The sequence below is a fragment of the Silurus aristotelis genome (assembly GCF_946808225.1).
Source record: "Silurus aristotelis genome assembly, chromosome: 16".
Lineage (NCBI taxonomy): Eukaryota > Metazoa > Chordata > Actinopteri > Siluriformes > Siluridae > Silurus > Silurus aristotelis.
In genome coordinates this window covers 20058413-20076687 of record NC_139589.1, presented here as the reverse complement: position 1 = coordinate 20076687, position 18275 = coordinate 20058413, and the positions used below count along the sequence as shown (strand labels likewise).

Sequence of the window (18275 nt, the reverse complement as noted above, 5' to 3'; positions counted from 1 at the left end):
AGTTTAGTCTGAGGACATGTTTAAAGCTTGCCCAGGACGGTTGAAACAAAGTGGAAATGTGTCACGTAGCCTGCTCGACTTCGGCAGCTTGACCTATTTGAGGCAGCATAGCAATAAACGACGATGTCAAAAGCGGGTCGATCACACACCTTTCTAAACATGAACATTACAGGCTCTTAGCCTTTTCAGATTAGTCTTTGACTTCATTTTCTTTTATATATAATTGGACTATTTTAATATATTTTTTATAAATATAATTTGTTTATTAGTATATTCAAATTCAAATTTTATTTTTACATACACATACATACAGAGTAGGACATGCAGTGAAATGCTTTTTTACTACTGTCCAAAATTAAACATGAAAAAATAAATAATAAATATATTATATATTAATAATTTATTAAACGCTGAAAAATAAAAATAAAATTTAATATAAGGTAAATAAATAAAAAGGGAAAAAGTCTAAAGTATAGATAAAGTAAATACATAAAAAAGTATAAAGTATAGTTACTATATTTATATTGTTATACTGTTCCCTTCAAAGCCACACCCCCAAAACCTCAGCATAGGCTGAATGCTTTCCAATTTCATTCTGAGAACTGAGAACTCCTTGTCATAGATGGAGTATTTTTATCAAGATAAATTTACTTCCAAACAGATATTTATTGAAGCCTCTAGAATTGATATTGTATGAGAAAATGTATAAGATTTTACATGTAAAAAAATAATAAAAAAAATAATAATAATAATAATAATTTCACCCGCAACATTTTAGACATGTGACACACCGGAAAGTAGCCATTAAAAACACAAAGCAAGAGAAGTCGATTGTGTGAGAAGACAAAACACACCACTGAACAACCCAAAACACTTTCAACAAAACTCTTCTATACATGTTTTTATAATTTAATATTTTGATTACATTTGTTTTGCAGTTGATATCATCAAAAGTTCCCAAGGCGGAGTATGTCCCCAACATTATTCGCAGAAATGATCCCTCCATTATCCCCATTCTTTACGTAAGTCCACACTGCATAAAGCTCTACACTATCACAAACAAAGGAATGACATTCTAATTGTGCACAGTTAGCAAGTTATCATCCAGAGGTGTGGACTTCAGTCACATGACTTGGATTTAAGTTACTCATGACCCAATATGACTATCAATCTTTGATGTAAGAAAGCTATAAAATGTGGTTACGTGGTAACATCTCAAAGTGTAGTTTTTGACTTGTTTTTCTTTACTTGGGACATGACATGAGAGTTGTCTGTTTTCTTTAAAATTGTTTTTAATTGAGAGTTTTTAAATTTTTTTTATTTTACTTTGTAAGTCTGTCTACTTACGCTTTCATTTTTTTTTCTTGGGTCTGTTTTTTTTTTTTTTTTTTGCCTGGGGATTTGCCTGTCTTGATTTAGGTCTTGCGACATTTACTTGGGACATTAACATTAATATTACTTTTGTTATTTGGCACACACTTTTATCCTGTTCTTTGTGAAAGTGCTTTCTCTCTATAAATGCATTATAGAAAATCATCAGTCTAAAAACTTTTTTGGGGGGGAATGTAGCTAAAAAAATCTTTTTTGGGACTTGTCTATTGTAACAAGTGACATGACTTGGGTTTTTGCCTGCGTTTATTTAGGTCTTTACTTGAGACATGACTAGACACTTCTTTGCCCTTTCTTGGGACATGTCCTGAAAACTGGCTGTCATTAAATTGGCCTTGACTTAGGACTCATCTGTCTCTACAGCAGTCTTGACTCAGCACTTAAGTGTCAATATTTGAGACAAATACTTGTTATGAAACGAAGACTAGTTCTCACCTCTGGTATGCAGTATAGCATGAAACACATTGGAAACTCTCAAGTCAAGTAGCACCACACAGTGCAGTTTCATAGAAATCATTATTTGTTATTAGTTTGTTGTTCTGCATTTATTAATCACTCAACATTAATATTTTTTGCATCTAGGATCATGAGCATGCTACATTCGATGATATTTTAGGTAGGTAGTCATGTGCAGTTGATGCCAGTGTACATGTGCTGTGTCGAATCTGTTTGTTCTTTTTTTGTTATTTCTTGTGCTGTTTTTTCTGGCTGTTATTTTTTTATTTTATTATTATTAATATTATTATTATTATTGTTGTTGTTTTGGATTTTCTGATTATATTTGAATTGGAATGGCATTATATTCATCAGCACTGGCTTGCATGATGCCTGAAATGAAAATCGTGGGATGCAGATTGATAATAGTAATATAGAAAGATAACAATAAACTGTAGTTTGTTGTTCTGAGAATTTGTCTTGGTGTATGGTGGTGTCATAAATCCCTTTAATGACAAACTAAATGATTAACATTGATCTCGACTGAATATTCAAGCACTAATCCCTGTTGTTGCCTATGTCCTGTAGAGGAGATTGAGAAAAGACTGACTTCCTATAGGAGAGGATGCAAGATCTGGCGTATGCTCATCTTTTGTCAGGTGAATTTACAACAAATATGGCTGCCCTAAAACTGCAGTAGTGACTCAGCCAATGTGTCGCATGACACCACCTTCAGTAACCTTATTTTCCAAATGAAGCGTATTACTGTTTGGTATGTGTGTGTATTTGAGTCTTTTGTATTTTGCTGAATTTGTTCATAATTTCAGGGTGGACCAGGGCATTTGTATCTCCTGAAAAATAAAGTGGCCACATTTGCCAAGGTGGAGAAAGAGGAGGACATGAGCCAGTGAGTAAAATCAATGCTTGTCTGCTCCAAGTATGCAGTGCTCATTCTCAAGGATTTTTTTCCCCCCACACCTGTTTGTATGTCTGTGTGTAGGTTTTGGAAAAGGCTAAGCAGATTTATGAGTAAAGTAAACCCGGAGCCTAACCTGATCCATGTCATGGGATGCTATGTACTGGGGAATCCTAATGGTGAAAAGGTAGGCATGCTCTTGTCAGTTCAATCAGTTAAGGGGTAATGGCAGGTTATTTATGCAGAGAATATGGTAAAAAGATGACCAGAGAATATGGTAATAATTTTTTTTTTCACGTATATATTTTCATTTATTTTAAATAGTTTATATTTTTCATTTATCTACCTTCTTTTTTTTTTTTTTTGTTTATTTTCCCTTATTGTATTCCCTCATGCTGGATGTCGTACTCTGTATGTATGTGTATGTGACAAATAAAATTTGATTTGAGGTAATAAGATCAATTTGCTAACTTTCGCTAGTTAGCCAATCAACAGCAAGGATTATATCCAAGACTATGGTAAGGATTGGGCTCTTGGGATTAATGTCATAGCTGTTCAACAGTGCATATTGGCGCTGTGCTTTGAATGTCAATGATGGGATTTTTCTTGCCTTTGTCGATAATATGCTAGCCATTTGAAGTTGTTTGCGACTTAATATGTCCAAAGATTATGCCAGTTAGCACTGTTCTTAAAGCTCTTAAAGCTCCACAGAAGTGAGGTGCTCAGCCATCCTGTGGCATCGCTTCACCCTCCCACAATCACAAGTGTCATTTCACGAGAAAAACAGTTGGGAATAAGCTATGACTAAACCGCCAACTCCGAAGAAGTATGAACGCACAGTCTTTTTTACAAATCACTTGTCTGATATGCTTGTAGAAATATATCTAATGGCCGACATATTCCCTGTAGATTTGCTGCTCTTTTTGAACTGTTTGATAATGTCTTTGCACAGGCACAGGGGAGCAAAAGGAATTTTCTTTTACTTTTTTTTCTGATTATCGTTACTTGGAAAAATAATTGTTTCGAAAATATTCTGTTTGACACTTCCTTGTAGCTCTGTCAAATCTTTCTTCGCCATGAATAGTTTAAACGATTTCTTTTTTTTCTTCAACCTAAAAGGTTCAGTTTTGGATTCTTTTTAGGGCATCCATAATAAACCGTCATGTAAACAAATTTTGTCAACCTGAATAGATTTAAAGTCAAGTCAAGTACCCTAAAACCTAACCTATAGGTTTATTTCTATAGCGCTTTTCACAACAGACGTTGTCTCAAAGCAGCTTTACAGAAATCAACAGTCAAGGTGAGGGAACCCGTCCTCATTTGGGTGACATCAAGAGTGTGCTCATAAGTCTTTCAACAATACAGAACACTGGAGAGTGAGAACTAACATAAGCACGGGACTGTGTGATAAGTAATGTTCTTTCTACAGTCTTATACAGTCATTATGGTTATAAACCTAGGAGCTACTGAGCAACTAAAAGCATGCCAGTCAAATGAAGGAGGCAGGACTTCTAGGGGTAATCAGTTAATATTGGTTTGAAAAATCTGTGCATCTGTCAGTCATTCTAGATTGTGTTGTTTTGCTTATTTGGGAATAAATGAAAATGAAAAAAATCTATCAATAAATCATTCCAGCGTGAAATGTCTGAACCAGGTAGAAGATTAACAGACTTGTCACGGGCGCTTGCCTTTTTCTTGGTATGCTACGCACGCACAGTTTATGCGCACTTCTAAATTATATTGCACATCACTTATATCTCGGTCAGACTGCTTCCCCAAGGTTGTAGGAATGCAGTAAATAAACACAGTCCACACCTTGCACACTAACACATTGCCAAAATATCCATCTTGATATGCTCAGTGCTAAACAGTGCCTGTTCTGATGTAGCTTACTGTATGTATGTTTAAACTTAATAAAGATGAACACAATGACAGTTCATCATACACTGTGTGCCTTCCTTTTGATAATCCATTATCTCATCCCAAGTCATGACTCATAACCCCTGGGGTCTGGTGTGGCAATAAATGGCCATGCTCATCTCTCCTCAATGTCATTCTCATTCTCTCTCTCCATATGTCTGTCACTTTGTCTCATTTTGTCTCTGCCACCTGCCTGTCTGTGTCTGTCAGACAGTCCGTCCCTTGTTGGTTGCATAATCCAGATGCTCAAGTGTCAGGCTGTGTCTTCATGAAAGATTAAGCATTGTCCACTATTCTTAAATAAACCTCGCTATGTTTAGAGACATCTAGTATTTTGGCGATATGTTAATATTTAATATTTGTTGTAAGAAGTTTTAACCCTGAGAGATTTTAGGACTTGGAAATGGCTGTGGTGTCAAGAGCCAAGGGACCAAATGACTTTTCTGCACTCTGTTAATGTTGTTTGTTGTTTAAAAGGAGGTGTGTTGACCTTCCTTGTTAGAACATACGTCAGTGCATCTTGACATTGATTTTGAGGTGCATCTGGTGCTTAAAGGAAAACTGTAATGCTGCTTTTGTGATTACATCGCTAATTTTGTGGGTTGTGCTGCACTTTCTTTATTCCTAAAAGAAGATAGTGGTTGTATGGGGAACATTGCTAATAGTCCCACGGTGGTGATTAATACATAAAATGTAACAATCTGAATGATAAGGAATAACAGTGACATTTAGTTTCTAGACACAGAAAGAGTTTAATTTCACACTTTATTTTGAAGCAGTGTTTAATTTTATATTAAACAGAAATTCTATCGGGAAGAACTGGTTTCTTAAAGGTTTTGTGATCTCCAGTTAGAATTCAGCTGAGTTACAGATGATTATCAACTAGTCAAAGTTGAGATGATCATTCAGATGATTTTTTTCAGCTAGTAAATGTTGTCAGAGACTATTGAGTAAAACAATGGTTTATTTTTTAGATTCTTACATGTTGCTGTGCTGTTTGTGAAAGAAAGAAAGAAAGAAAGAAAGAAAGAAAGAAAGAAAGAAAGAAAGAAAGAAAGAAAGAAAGAAAGAAAGAAAGGAAGAAAGGAAAAAAGAAAGGAAGAAAGGAAGGAAGAAAGAAAGGAAGAAAGGGTCAGCCATGATACAGCGCCCCTAGAGCACAGAGGGTTAAGGGCCTTGCTCAAGGACCTAAGAGTGGCAGCTTGGCAACAGTGGGGCCTAAACCCCCAACCTGTCGTTCAGTAACCACAGGAACCTGCTAATGAAGATTACCATACACTGCCAAACATTTCTAAAGCTGTCCTTAATAATAATTTTTTTTAATCAAATATCGAAATCCAATAAAAAATTTTCAAGTGACTTTTGTTTTTTTTGCCTGTCATATAGTTATTGTAACAGTATAATAATAGTCATTTAGTTTGTATAAAAATGCAATAGAACTTAGATACTATAGAGAACATGTCATTTAGGCAACAGTGACAGGTTATGCTGAACACTTATGCTGAACACTGGACACTTATGCTGAACACTTTGGGAAATCCTAAACTGGACAGATATTCCAGAGATTTGGTTTATCATAGTCATGCCCGAGTAAAACAGTGTTAATTGGTGCATTTGAAGGTTGCCTTTAGCTTTCTCTCCCAGACAGCCATTTTAGACAAGTGATTAAGATGCTTGTGGCAGTAAAGGACATGTTATTCTTGCAGAATTAGCTATTTTGTATACAGAGGAGGAAATGGAGGTGAGAAGGACCAGTTGAGAGGGAGGCAGGATTAATTGGTGTCTCTGCTTATCGTCTGCCAACAGCTGTTCCAAAAGCTGAAGTACCTGATGAGGCCTTATTCAGTCACCTTTGAGTCACCGCTGGAGCTATCTGCGCAGGGTGAGAAACACACACACACACACACACACACACACACACACACACACACACAGAGTTTTCGCTTATCACTTGTGCACCTTTCAAATTTCCATAAATTGCTTATTATATAATGCATTTGTCATATGTTGGGGTGAGCGATTTGACAAAAAAATAACTATTGTTATCATGATAAAAAGTGATGACTGGAGAAAAAGAAAATGAGATTCAAGGCTCACAGAACAAATAAAGACCAAATGTAGCACTGTGTGATGCCATAGGTCAGTGGTCCCCAACCGGGCCGGGCTGCAGAGAGAATACGTAACTTACATTATTTTCGTTTGATTTATTATCTGATTCTGAATGATGTTTTATTTTGGAAAATTACCGGATTCTCTCCGCCACATCTGTCTATGACTCACTCTTGATGGATGTCATGATGCCTCGGTCACATGTCTTACCTCCATCCGCTACCTTCTTAAAAGGGCTGCTCCGTATTATGCTAACACATAATACATTACCGCTAAATTAAAACCCCCAATCTAGCAAAATGAACAAAAAACAACACAGTGGATTCACGTTTATTATTATATTTAGAAAATACCAGTTTTTATGCCGGTCGTATCATTTTATTTATCTGCCACTCCTTAAAGGCTGGTCCGTGAAAATATTGTCTGACATTAAAGCGGTCTGTGGCGCAATAAAGGTTTGGGGACCACTAGCATATGTGATACCTTGATACCTTAAGGTTGGAATTAATACGCAATGAGGTTAAGAAACTGTTCAAGAAACTAATCAAGAATTCACATACTATGTGGACTCAGTTTTTGAAGTATCTTGATGAATTATGTGTTCTTTCCTATGATTTTATTACACAGTGCTTGGCTTGTTCATGTTTTTTCTTTCCCCATCTGTTTTTCTCATCTTTTTTTTTTGCAGACCTAGGATATTTATTCACTAAAACATTACACCATTTGTGTCAGTCCTTTGACTTGCTCTCTCTGTCACAGGAAAGGAAATGATCGAAATGTATTTTGACTTTCGCCTCTACCGATTATGGAAGACACGGCAGCACTCGAAACTCTTGGACTACGAGGATCTGTTGTGACCCAGAGACCTTGAGAGCATGGGTCCTAGCAGACAGAACTAACCCCCCTGCCCCCCCAGCCCCACCCCACTCTGTGAAACATTACATCCCACCAGCTCTCATTAGAGAGAACAGGAACTGAGCGTAACTGAGCGTTATTATGTATCTATAACACTTCAGTTGAGACCCTGAACCACAAGCGTGGCAGATGAGTTCAGAGCTGAAGACAACGACAAGAGAGGACATTTGCCAAGGACAGAATTTCATGTCAGAGTAAGCAAAGTGAAATCTCTCCTTGGTGGCAGTGTAGAAGAATGCAGGCTGACTGTTCAGTGTTTTCTATGTCACATATCTATTGCACCAAGGCTCTCTTAAAAAAAAAAAAAAAAAGGTCTTATGTCTGTCAGGCTGTTTTTCGAAGGTTTTGTTTCGAAAATACAATTAAGACATGAGGAAAAATCATACTAGTAATATATGGATGTGCATACATCTTGTTAATATATAATGTAACCATATTCATGCAAATAATCCAAATGTCAGTGGTCCATAATTTATATAATGATGTTTATTGTTGTGGTCTTTTTAATGACGTCCATTAAATAACTCAGGTTTTAGCCATTTAAATGAGTATGTTCCATTAAACCTCTGTCCAGATGTGATTGGGAGTCCTTGTTAAGTATCTCGTGTGAAGACTGTATACTCTGCTGACTTATACAATTTTGATTATCACTAGAGAAGATGCCAGAGAATTCGTCTAGCTAGTCTTTGCATCGTTTTTCACGTTGTAGTCCATTTCTGCTACAAAATCTTAGTTATAGAGTAGACAAGTTCATCTTTTGGGCCTCCACCAGCATTTAATAGGCAGTTTTAGAGCTCCTAGTGCTATTAGCAGAGACCATTAGCAGAATTCCATTTTCACAGGTCAGCTTGCTGCAGTCTGGGAGATGGTAGTGAAGTGTCAGCGATCATACAGCGTTGCTGCAGTGCTTCAGTGGGGCACAAATGCTGAATGCACTAAAATCTATTTTTGTGGTAAAATATACAAGCCTATCATATATCATGGTCATAAATCTGTGAGTCAGCAACGTTTTTCACTTGGGGAGAAAAAGAGTGAGAGTTGATTAATTTATCAAGTTCTAGATGTTGACGTCTGACTTCTTGGTCCAGTCCAAACATATTCGCAAACAAAGTCAGGGACTTTATAGGAGGAGTGTGTCATTTTCCGATCCCTGCATACTGTCTGGGAACAAAAGCGTTTACAAGCCTTACACTTTCCCTCCTTTGACCCTCAACTCATGTGTGAGATGTTTTTGATATCTGTGCCCTAAAATTTACTTTACACCTTTTACACCTAAAGCTGGTTTTACACATTGTGATCTCTGTGGGTTTTTTTCGGTCATACTGTATAAAATAATAATCCTATTAACATATCTGCCAAATTGTGATACCACGTGTCCAGCTTATATGACAAAGATCATATAATGTAAGACCTACAATTAAAGAAAATGGCTTCTGCTTATGACAACAGAAACATTCGTTCTACATATTTTCTTCTGTTCCCTAACATGTTTTGGTTATGTTTGTCCAATGACATTTCTGAATTTGAATATGTTTGCATTATCCTATGCCATAATTCTGTTGGTCGCTTTTAGATAAGGGATGTAGCAGCAACCATACTGATCCAAAACATCAGTTCTCGTTGGTGGCAATGACACTAAATCTGCCTCTGGTCAGCATGTCACTTTGTGCACTCTGAGGTAGAAAGTGTTAAAATGGAATCGGTATTGGCATACACACTTGAGGAGTTCCTGATTTTCGAAGTGTCATTAGCTACTAATTAGCTATGAGTGATTTCTGAGAATAGCATAACATGTCTACTGTCACTTAATGTGCTTTAGCGATCAATGTCGAAGTATATTTTGCTGTTGGTTGTTCTGTTACTCTTAATAATTTCAGTTAGCTCAGCAAGCTAAAAATAGAGACCTCCATTCCTAAGCTCAGCACTCTGTGAGCCAGCTGGGACACATTAATGAATTGGCCTGATTTTTGGGCAATTTAAGCCATTTTGAAGCCATCTGTGACTTCTGGTTGGTGTCAGGAAGACTTGGGTATATCACAGTGGCATGCTGAGAGAGGTGGGAAGCTGAGTGTGTATTCAGCCAATATCATACTGTCAGGAACATTTCGTTGTGTAAATGTTGGTGTGCAGTCTGGAGACCTCGAAAATGAACAGATGTAATCGAGTTTGATTCTGCACTAATTTCTGTACAATGGCATCCAAATGTCGGAGAATGCTTCTGTTTTGTATTATTTTCTAACCCGATACAATTTTCATTGCAAAGTATATGCAATTAATCTTTATATTTATTTATTTTCCCCCCAAGTTTCAATGTGGTATCAGACTTTTGGACCTCATTGTACGTTGCATAAACTAACAGCTGCACATTTTATCTTAATTTGCAAGCAGGTCAGTTGATTGAGTTGTAGCAATATGAAAAAAATTACTGTTTTTAATCAACTTTATTCATTTCCCTCACTGAAATTAGATGTCTGGATTTATCTTTAGGACCTTATTCATAGTACATATTACTATTCATGCCAGTTTGTATGGTGTCCCTTCATATGTCCTGTCGCTGCTGATTGTTTACGACCATAATAATCATAAAAAAAAATATGTTATTTCACTATTTATTTTTCCCCTATTGAATACATATTTATTTTTTATTATTGTATGCGGACGGTGACTCTAATGTGTGCATTGCTTGTATGATGATGATCTTTGCAGTTTTGGCTTAAATTCTCACATCATAGTGAATATTAATAGTAATATAAATAATAAAGTTTATTGGCAAAGCTGTTCTGGGAATTACATGACTGCTTGTGACAGCAGACGATGACAATTCAGTAGTAGACCATATTATGTAGTCTAGACTTTACAGTTGCTCTTTTTTTTTCTTGCTATTTGTGATTTGAATATATACTTTTTCGCAAAGACACTCATCCCACACTTATTGGCTATTATCATTGGAACACTTGTATGTTGGCTCATTCATGCAATTATTCAGTCAGCCAATGAGGTGGCAGCTGTTCAATGCATAAAATCATACATGATTTTACAGATACGGGTGTATGTTAATGTTCACATAAAACATTAGAACAAGGTGAAAAAGTGATCTCTTGTCACATTTGTTGGAATAAATATTTCAAAAACTATTTCATTTTCTAGGATTTTTTTACACACAACCATCTTTAGGGTTTACAAAAAAATGGTGAGGAAAAACAAAAAGCATCAGTTCTGCTTGATCTCTTGATGAAAGTTGACGTGTTGTAAAAGAGTGGTCAAAGGAAGATGTCCAGATGGGTTCGAAATAAAAAAGAAGTCTGCAGTATCTCAAACTACCACATTTAAAAATGCACAACATGTCGATCACTGAGGAAGATGCATTGCCTTGTTTTTGTCCTCAAGCAGCAAAAACAATAGACTATTGGGTTCATGTGGGTTCCTGTAAACCAAGAACAGGAATCTGAGGCTACAGTTGGCACAGGTTCACCAAAACTGACCAGCTAAAGAACTGGCAGAATCTTTCCCTCTTATTTCTGTTGTATGTAAATGCACAAACTTCAACCAACCACCAGGGATTTCTTGGGTATTTGTTATGAACATTAACAGCGGCTCTTGAACTGTATCTGCCTGATTTTATGCATTGTGCTGCTGCCAAATGTTGCTGATGGGATAATTGTACAAATTAGCAGACATTCTTATTAAAGTAGCCATTGAGTGTATATACCCATAATTTAACTCAATAAGCATTACCAGACCTTTCAGTCACTTAAATGTGTTCATTTGTAATAGTCTTGTGAGTCAGCGCTCTCTTGAAATTACAGTCCAGATACCCTACTGGACTCAAACCAGGTGCCATCCCCTCTCCCTGAGCTCCAGTTCTCTTTCAATGGTGCTTTTCTTCCTGGGTCATGCATGTGTTTGTGTGCCAGGGATCCGGCCATGTGTGGAGGCAGAGTAACAGCAGCACAGCTGGCCTACTGCTGATCGAGTCTATTAAGAGATGATTGATGGTTTGGAGAATTCAGATGGTGCCAAGCTTTTTACCAGGCCTCCAGGAGTTTTTTTTTCTTTAGATTTTTTTTAAATACTGATTGAAAAAGACCAGCATGCATATTTATTGAGGAGAAAGTTACACTTCTGTGCTTTTTGGAAGGAGGGCTATGGAGAATAGTTGATTTTAACATTCCAGACAACGTTTTTTTTTTTTTTTTTTAACAGGCTAGATGTTGTAGATAAAAAAAGAAATATTTTCGACAGTGTTGCTGATCTCATTTGAAATAAATAACTGTAGCATATTTGTTCATTGTATAACTGCATCATTGTACTGGGGAATAACTCAAGTGTGAAAATTACATTTGCAGTACTAATGTCATTTTGAATGTCAGACATTCTACCACACTGGCACTGGACAGGTGCATAATGTTTCTAACACTTTTTTTCTAATAAAAAACATTTTGTTCCAATAAAATTCGTATGACTTCTTCTTATATTTCTTTGTGCACCAGACTACCTTGTAAAGGAGTACACCGGTGTTTCCAGTCAAACGTTCCATTGACACTGCAGAATGAAGTTAAAATGAATAATTTTACTCTGTATAGGAATTGGCAGCCATAAAAGCTGTTAGCTAAAATAAGTAAGAATTTAGATCAAGAACAATTTCTCATTACATTTACATTTATTGCATTTGGTGGATACCGTTATTCAGGGTGACTTACAATTAACTCATATATACAGATTTTTCCTGGGTTTTTCCCGGTTTCACAAACTTCAAGCCAAAAAACTGAGCGACAAAACATTAGACAAATAAAATTTCCAAACGGAAATGAAAAAGCGCACCTCACCTGTGTTCTGAGCTGCACGGCTTCGGGAGAAAAGCTTTTACCGGGTGATTTTTAAACGCACGACGATGCTAAAAGAAAAACTCTCGAGAGAAATAGTTGTGAAAGGAAGGAGGAGGACAGTGAACAATGACTTACTTGGTAGGCTACTGTTTAGATACAAGCCATTGTAATGCGTTGAGTCTGGGTCATGGGAGAGCTCGCTAACTCCAGTTACAACAGAAATCATATAAGCACAGACAGGTTTCCAAAACTTGTGCCTTTTTCATTTTTCTTGGCTGGTAAAGTCAGGTCTGTCTGTCTGTCTGTCTGTCTGTCTGTCTGTCTGTCTGTCTGTCTGTCTGTCTGTCTATCTATCTATCTATCTATCTATCTATCTATCTATCTATCTATCTATCTATCTATCTATCACACATAAGGAGACAATATTTCTTCTTGTCTGCTTACAATATTCTTATTGTCTGCATTTGCTTAATGAATCCACCCTCAGTATAGACACCATACGAATAAATCATACAAGAACAATGAAGGACTGCAGTAAATGGCTTGCAGGCTGGAATTAAGATTGCTTTAGCAAAACAAATGCTTGATTATTCAACCAATTGGATACCAAAAACAATTCAGTTCTTTCTGCCCATGTAACAAAATTAGGTTTGTCCAGAATATGCCAGTTGAATTGAAAATCTCTTTCATATATTTTGAAGCACAGTAAAGATGCAAACTGATAAAAAAAAAATGCATGCTGACTTGAATGGCAGATGCATCTGGGATCGCTAAGGATAATATTAATGCCTTCTATAAAGATACTACCAACTTCTCTAGTTATTCAGGTTGATGAGGTTGCTTATAGAAAAGAAATATTCTTGTTTGTAAGGCTTATGGCATTTACTCTGGCAAATGCATTGTGTATTGTATCTATAACATGGTGTCCCAGACATTTAATGAGATAATTCCCACTACTAGAGATGCAATTGGTCCAAAATTCTACAGGCAGCATGCCAAGAAATGTGAGTCATTACAGGGGTTGTTAATGTAAATGAGAAGGCAAGTTCGCCAGGCATTAACTCCTTCGCCAGAGCCTCGTAGTGCCATCTAACAATAGCACCTGGACAGGTATCTGGCACACAGGGTCATGGGGTTGTCACCTTCTGTTTAAAACACAAACTAGACCTTTTCAGTCAGCAGGCTACCTATGCATTCTTGTCTGCCATAACACAATTCCTGCACACACAAGTTGGGTTTCAAAAATTGCACACATACAAATTCAAGAACAATAGCAACACTTCAGTGGTCTTTTATATCAAACACCAATGAGGCAAAATATTGCAAACAAAATTAAGGTGGACAAGGAAGCTTTGGAAGTGATTAGACTTCATAAACTATATGAAGGTGGTAACAGGAGACTGTGAATGGAGATTGATCTATTTTTGACCAGATGGATAACAGTTTGATGTGTTTCATAGACAGATGCAGATGCTTTTGGCCAGGATGTGCCACTACACAATTGGGCAAATTTACTGCTATAAATTTTCCACTACTCTTGTTGCTGCAAAAGTGCAATCAATCTTTGGGATGGTCCTATTATGGCTGAAGTGGTCAAACATTTTCTTGTGAATCTGAAACATGTGTAACAAAATCCATGGTCCAGTAGTTTGATCTGGACATCGTGATAAGCAGTTGGGCTTTGCAACAAATGGAAGATGCATTACAATAGAGTGAATATTTAGAGGTTGGTAGATCAATAATGTCCCTCTGTGACCAAATCCAGCATTGCTTCACTCTATCTGGTGTAGAAAAAAATGAAGTGGTACTTTTATTGTAGAGGAAATTGCCCTAGTGGTTCTTTATTCATTGAACCCGTTTTTAATGTATTTTTAATACGTTTCAGCAAAATAATTGCACAACTTACTGATGCAGTGTATAAACATTAGAGTGACCCCTTTTTGGATCTATCTTGCTTTTTCACTATTCCTTATTATTTAAGTTCTACTTCTTTAAATGTGCATAACCACAGCAAACAGCTGAATAGGAATTGGGGAATTAACCACAGTGTGATGCTGAGGCCTGAAGCAATTTCTTTTTTATATAAACAAGCCAAAGTGAATTATCCAGCCAAGCACAGCAAGGGGTTTCAGTGCATCGAGAGCTAACATCAATCAGTGATGGTCCTCCACAGATGAGCTTGTTTCGTGCTGGGAGTATTGTTGGGCGAGTGTTGGAAATGAAAAAGTGGAACTACAACGAACAGACCAGTTTTTTCTGCAGCAGTACCGAGGGCTTTTGCATATTCACAAGATTTGCATGGGTAATTGAAATCGTGTTTATTTTGAGCATAAATTAAAACGTCTTTGAGCCAGGGGTCATTAAAGATAATGAGCTGAAGAACTTCATTAGTGTTCTAAATATGTGTAAGGCTTATTATGTATTACCCCACATCAAAAGCATTTCGGGTCGGTTTTGATGTGCCGCACGGACAAATAGACAGCTGCTGGGTTTCACGGAGATCAGAGTCCAGGAGCAGTGAATAGGAGAAGAGGAGCAGATGAAAAGAGTCCTCCCTGACCTGAACCTGTCACAATCTGGGGAGACACTGAATCAGCCACCAGGGTAACATTCTGCTAGGGATCTTGTGATAAATCTGTGGTCTAGAACACCCTTTTACTGCTAGTGGACAGACGACTCTGACAGACTGTCATGGTCCAGGTTTAATCGCTGTGTCTGACAAGGTCACTGTTTCACTGCAGTCTGTTTTTCTCCTAATATTTCAAGCGTCCAGCATTTCTATCTCTTTGGTTTAGTTGGACATGAAATGAGCTTTAGGTTCAATTTGATGAAAGTAAACTAGACTTTTAAACCAGTTCATGTTGGAAGACTCGGTGTGTCATTTATAAAATGTATTTATATTATTTAGCAGCTATTATGTGACTGATGCAACAAAATTTTTTCTGGTTATCAAATCTTGTTTGGCTGACAGACTAAAATAATCAGGTAAGTCAATCAGGTTCCGGTTTACTGATTACATGACATACTAAACTGAGCAAGAAATCATTTTCTTTCCCGGGTACTTTCTTCCAATTTATTGAATCATTCCTGTTGAATGTGAATCTGCAGATTTTATCATTCTTTTCATCCTATCATACGCTTAAGCCTGGATCTGAAAATTTGACAACTTGCCCTTATACAGCATTTCAGTATCGTATTATTTATTCTTTGTTAGTAAATAAGCAAGCACATGCAAATTACTGACAGGGCCTCTTATGCACATGGCCATGGTCTCTGGATATTAGAAGGCCCTTGACAAGCATAGACTTGAAATGTAATAATAGACTCATTAAGTCTTTTGCTCATTAAGACACACCTGCCACAGAATCTCAGAAAATAAACCTGAGATATTATCTGTGCATGGATCTGATTTTGTAACCAGTGAGTAGTCAAAAGAATAGTCAATATGCTGTCTCTATCAGCCATTGATTCAGAGCTTGGCTCAGGCTTTGGCTGTTTGGTGGATGTGTTTGCAAGCAGTAAATAAAAGTAAGAAAGAAGACAGCAGCCTAAGATGAGACTTGTGTTCTGCATGATAATTGACATATACTGTGTAATGTAGACTCCCTATGTTGGTTCAGAGCTGGAGAGGTCGCAACTGGGTTATCTTCCCCTGGCTCCTGCCCAGGGCTCAGGATTTAGGAAACTGTAAGATCTTAACTGCAGGAAAACTTGACAAGCGTAAGAATTTAAGCGAGTTTGAAAAGGGCCAAATTGTGATGTGAGACGACTTTGTCTGAGGATCTCCAAAACTGCAGCTTGCGTGAGATGTTCCAGGTCTGCAGTGGTCAGTATCTATTAAAAGTGGTCCAAGGAAGGAACACTGGTGAACCGGCGACAGGGTCATTACTGGCAAAGGTTTGTTGATGCCAGTGGGGAGTGGTGGGGCACAGTGTGGTCCGATCCAACAGACAAGCTCCTGTAGCTCAAATTGTTGAAGTTAATGCTGGTTTTGATAGAAAAGTGTCAGAATACACAGTGCATAGCTTGATCAGGTGTATGTGGTCTTTCTTTGGCCTAATATAGGTTAGTGTTTGAGCTGATAAAAGCTTCTACACTCCCACCTAGTGGCAAATTTGAGTAAACACAGATGAAAAAAAAAAAAAGGTGAATAAAACATTTGAGTTGAGTAAAATGTATCTGATTATGTGTATAATCATTCTTTGTCCTCTTGAATTTTAGTTTTATTTAAAAGAATAGTTTTTAGCTGCACCACAATGTGCCAACAGAACAGCTTCAATCTGCCTCCTCAGAGATACCACATGTCAATACAACTATACTTTCAAGTGATATTCCCTCAGTCATTTTTGGATGATGGTGTCTTGGACGACGGCTTGAAATTTCCCATTGGTGCTCAATTGTTTTGAAATCTGGTGTCTATGAAGGTATAGGATTTATCGGATCATTATTCTACAAACTATAGGCCCTGAGACCCAAACCACAGTTGTATCCACTGGCTCATTTGACCATATGGCTTTCTTCACACCTACATACACCAGTGCCAAGGTTACCACAACATATTTTGATGTTGTAATTAAAGGCCTTTCCTATAGATTGAACTGCAAAAATGTCGTAAATATTGTAATGTCTTTTTACTCTCTGTTTCTTTCCTTACAATTTAATGCAGTTTTCTTGGTCTTAGATTTAAAAGAAAATGTAAAAGGGTCATTCTTTTCTTAGCCAGACTACAATTTCAGTAATCATAGTGCTTTAAAATCTTTATGTCGAATACAATAGACTGAGCAAACCACACTGTATAATTTACATAACTTGATCCATTTACATAAAATTTACATAAAATGATCCATTCCATGCACCAATGAACAATGTTATTTGCCAGACTAAGAAGAAAAAGACTTTTTTTTTTGGTCTTTAAATGGTAGAATGATATTTCCGGATAAACATATTGTGCTACAGTGCTCACAGAAAATGTTGTTTTTAACAGGTAAAGTATAAAATAAATGGTTGAACAGGTATCTCAGTGGTTCAAGAACCAACATTTTTATGTTTGTTGATGCACTGAATGAAAGTCTACATGTTAAGGTTCAGACTGAGGATTTGGCAACCCGGACGAACTCTGACGTCATTGTTGGGGTACTGTTTTGTCAGATCTTTTGACAATTTCTAATTCATACACAGGACCAGGTGCAGAGGGTGCTTACTTTATGTATATAAAAATATATATTTTAAACAAATAATATATTTTACATTTTACTTCTAATTATTTTATTATTAAGAAAGCAGATCTTCTTCTTCTTCTTCTTCTTCTTCTTCTTCTTCTTCTTCTTCTTCTTCTTCTTCTTCTAGTGTCCAAATATTTTTGGCAATATAGTATGATGACAATAAACTCAATAGCAAAGTCTCTACAAAATTAAAATTTTTACCATTTGAAGATTATCTCTATTTACCCAGACATTAAAGACAGACACAGAAATAATGCTCATTCGTATGTATTGTGCTATACTATATACTAGAATAGAATAGAATAGAATAGAATAGAATAGAATAGAATAGAATGCAGCCATTAGGGTTGCACAAGCCAGTACATTTTTAGTGCCGGTCCCAAGCCCGGATAAATGGGGAGGGTTGCCTTAGGAAGGAATCAAATATGCGGATCACGAATCAGAATTTCATACCGGATCGGTCGAGGCCCAGGTTACCAACGACCGCCACAGGTATCGTTAGCCAAAGGGCTGGTGGAAATTGGGCTACTGTTTGCCGAAGGA

The 18275-nt window shown here is 36.9% G+C and overlaps 1 protein-coding gene and 1 long non-coding RNA gene across 8 annotated transcripts in view; one reads left to right on the top strand and one right to left on the bottom strand.

Annotated features, from left to right (window-relative positions):
* nsmfa (NMDA receptor synaptonuclear signaling and neuronal migration factor a) overlaps positions 1 to 12137 on the top strand; it is a 36350-nt gene extending 24213 nt beyond the window's left edge. For all 7 annotated transcript variants that reach the window (XM_083564129.1, XM_083564131.1, XM_083564132.1 and 4 more), the window contains 7 exons: positions 939 to 1022; positions 1972 to 2005; positions 2413 to 2483; positions 2652 to 2731; positions 2825 to 2927; positions 6467 to 6542; positions 7529 to 12137. In XM_083564129.1, the coding sequence (XP_083420255.1) occupies positions 939 to 1022; positions 1972 to 2005; positions 2413 to 2483; positions 2652 to 2731; positions 2825 to 2927; positions 6467 to 6542; positions 7529 to 7626 (546 nt within the window). In that variant the 3' untranslated portion in view covers positions 7627 to 12137. The remainder of the gene's footprint in view (positions 1 to 938; positions 1023 to 1971; positions 2006 to 2412; positions 2484 to 2651; positions 2732 to 2824; positions 2928 to 6466; positions 6543 to 7528) is intronic.
* Positions 2419 to 6455, bottom strand: LOC310738814. The gene is made up of 2 exons (XR_014537166.1): positions 4168 to 6455; positions 2419 to 3979 (listed from the first exon to the last, which is right to left on the bottom strand). It is a non-coding gene; the product is annotated as an uncharacterized lncRNA (long non-coding RNA).
* Positions 12138 to 18275: the final 6138 nt, after the last annotated feature.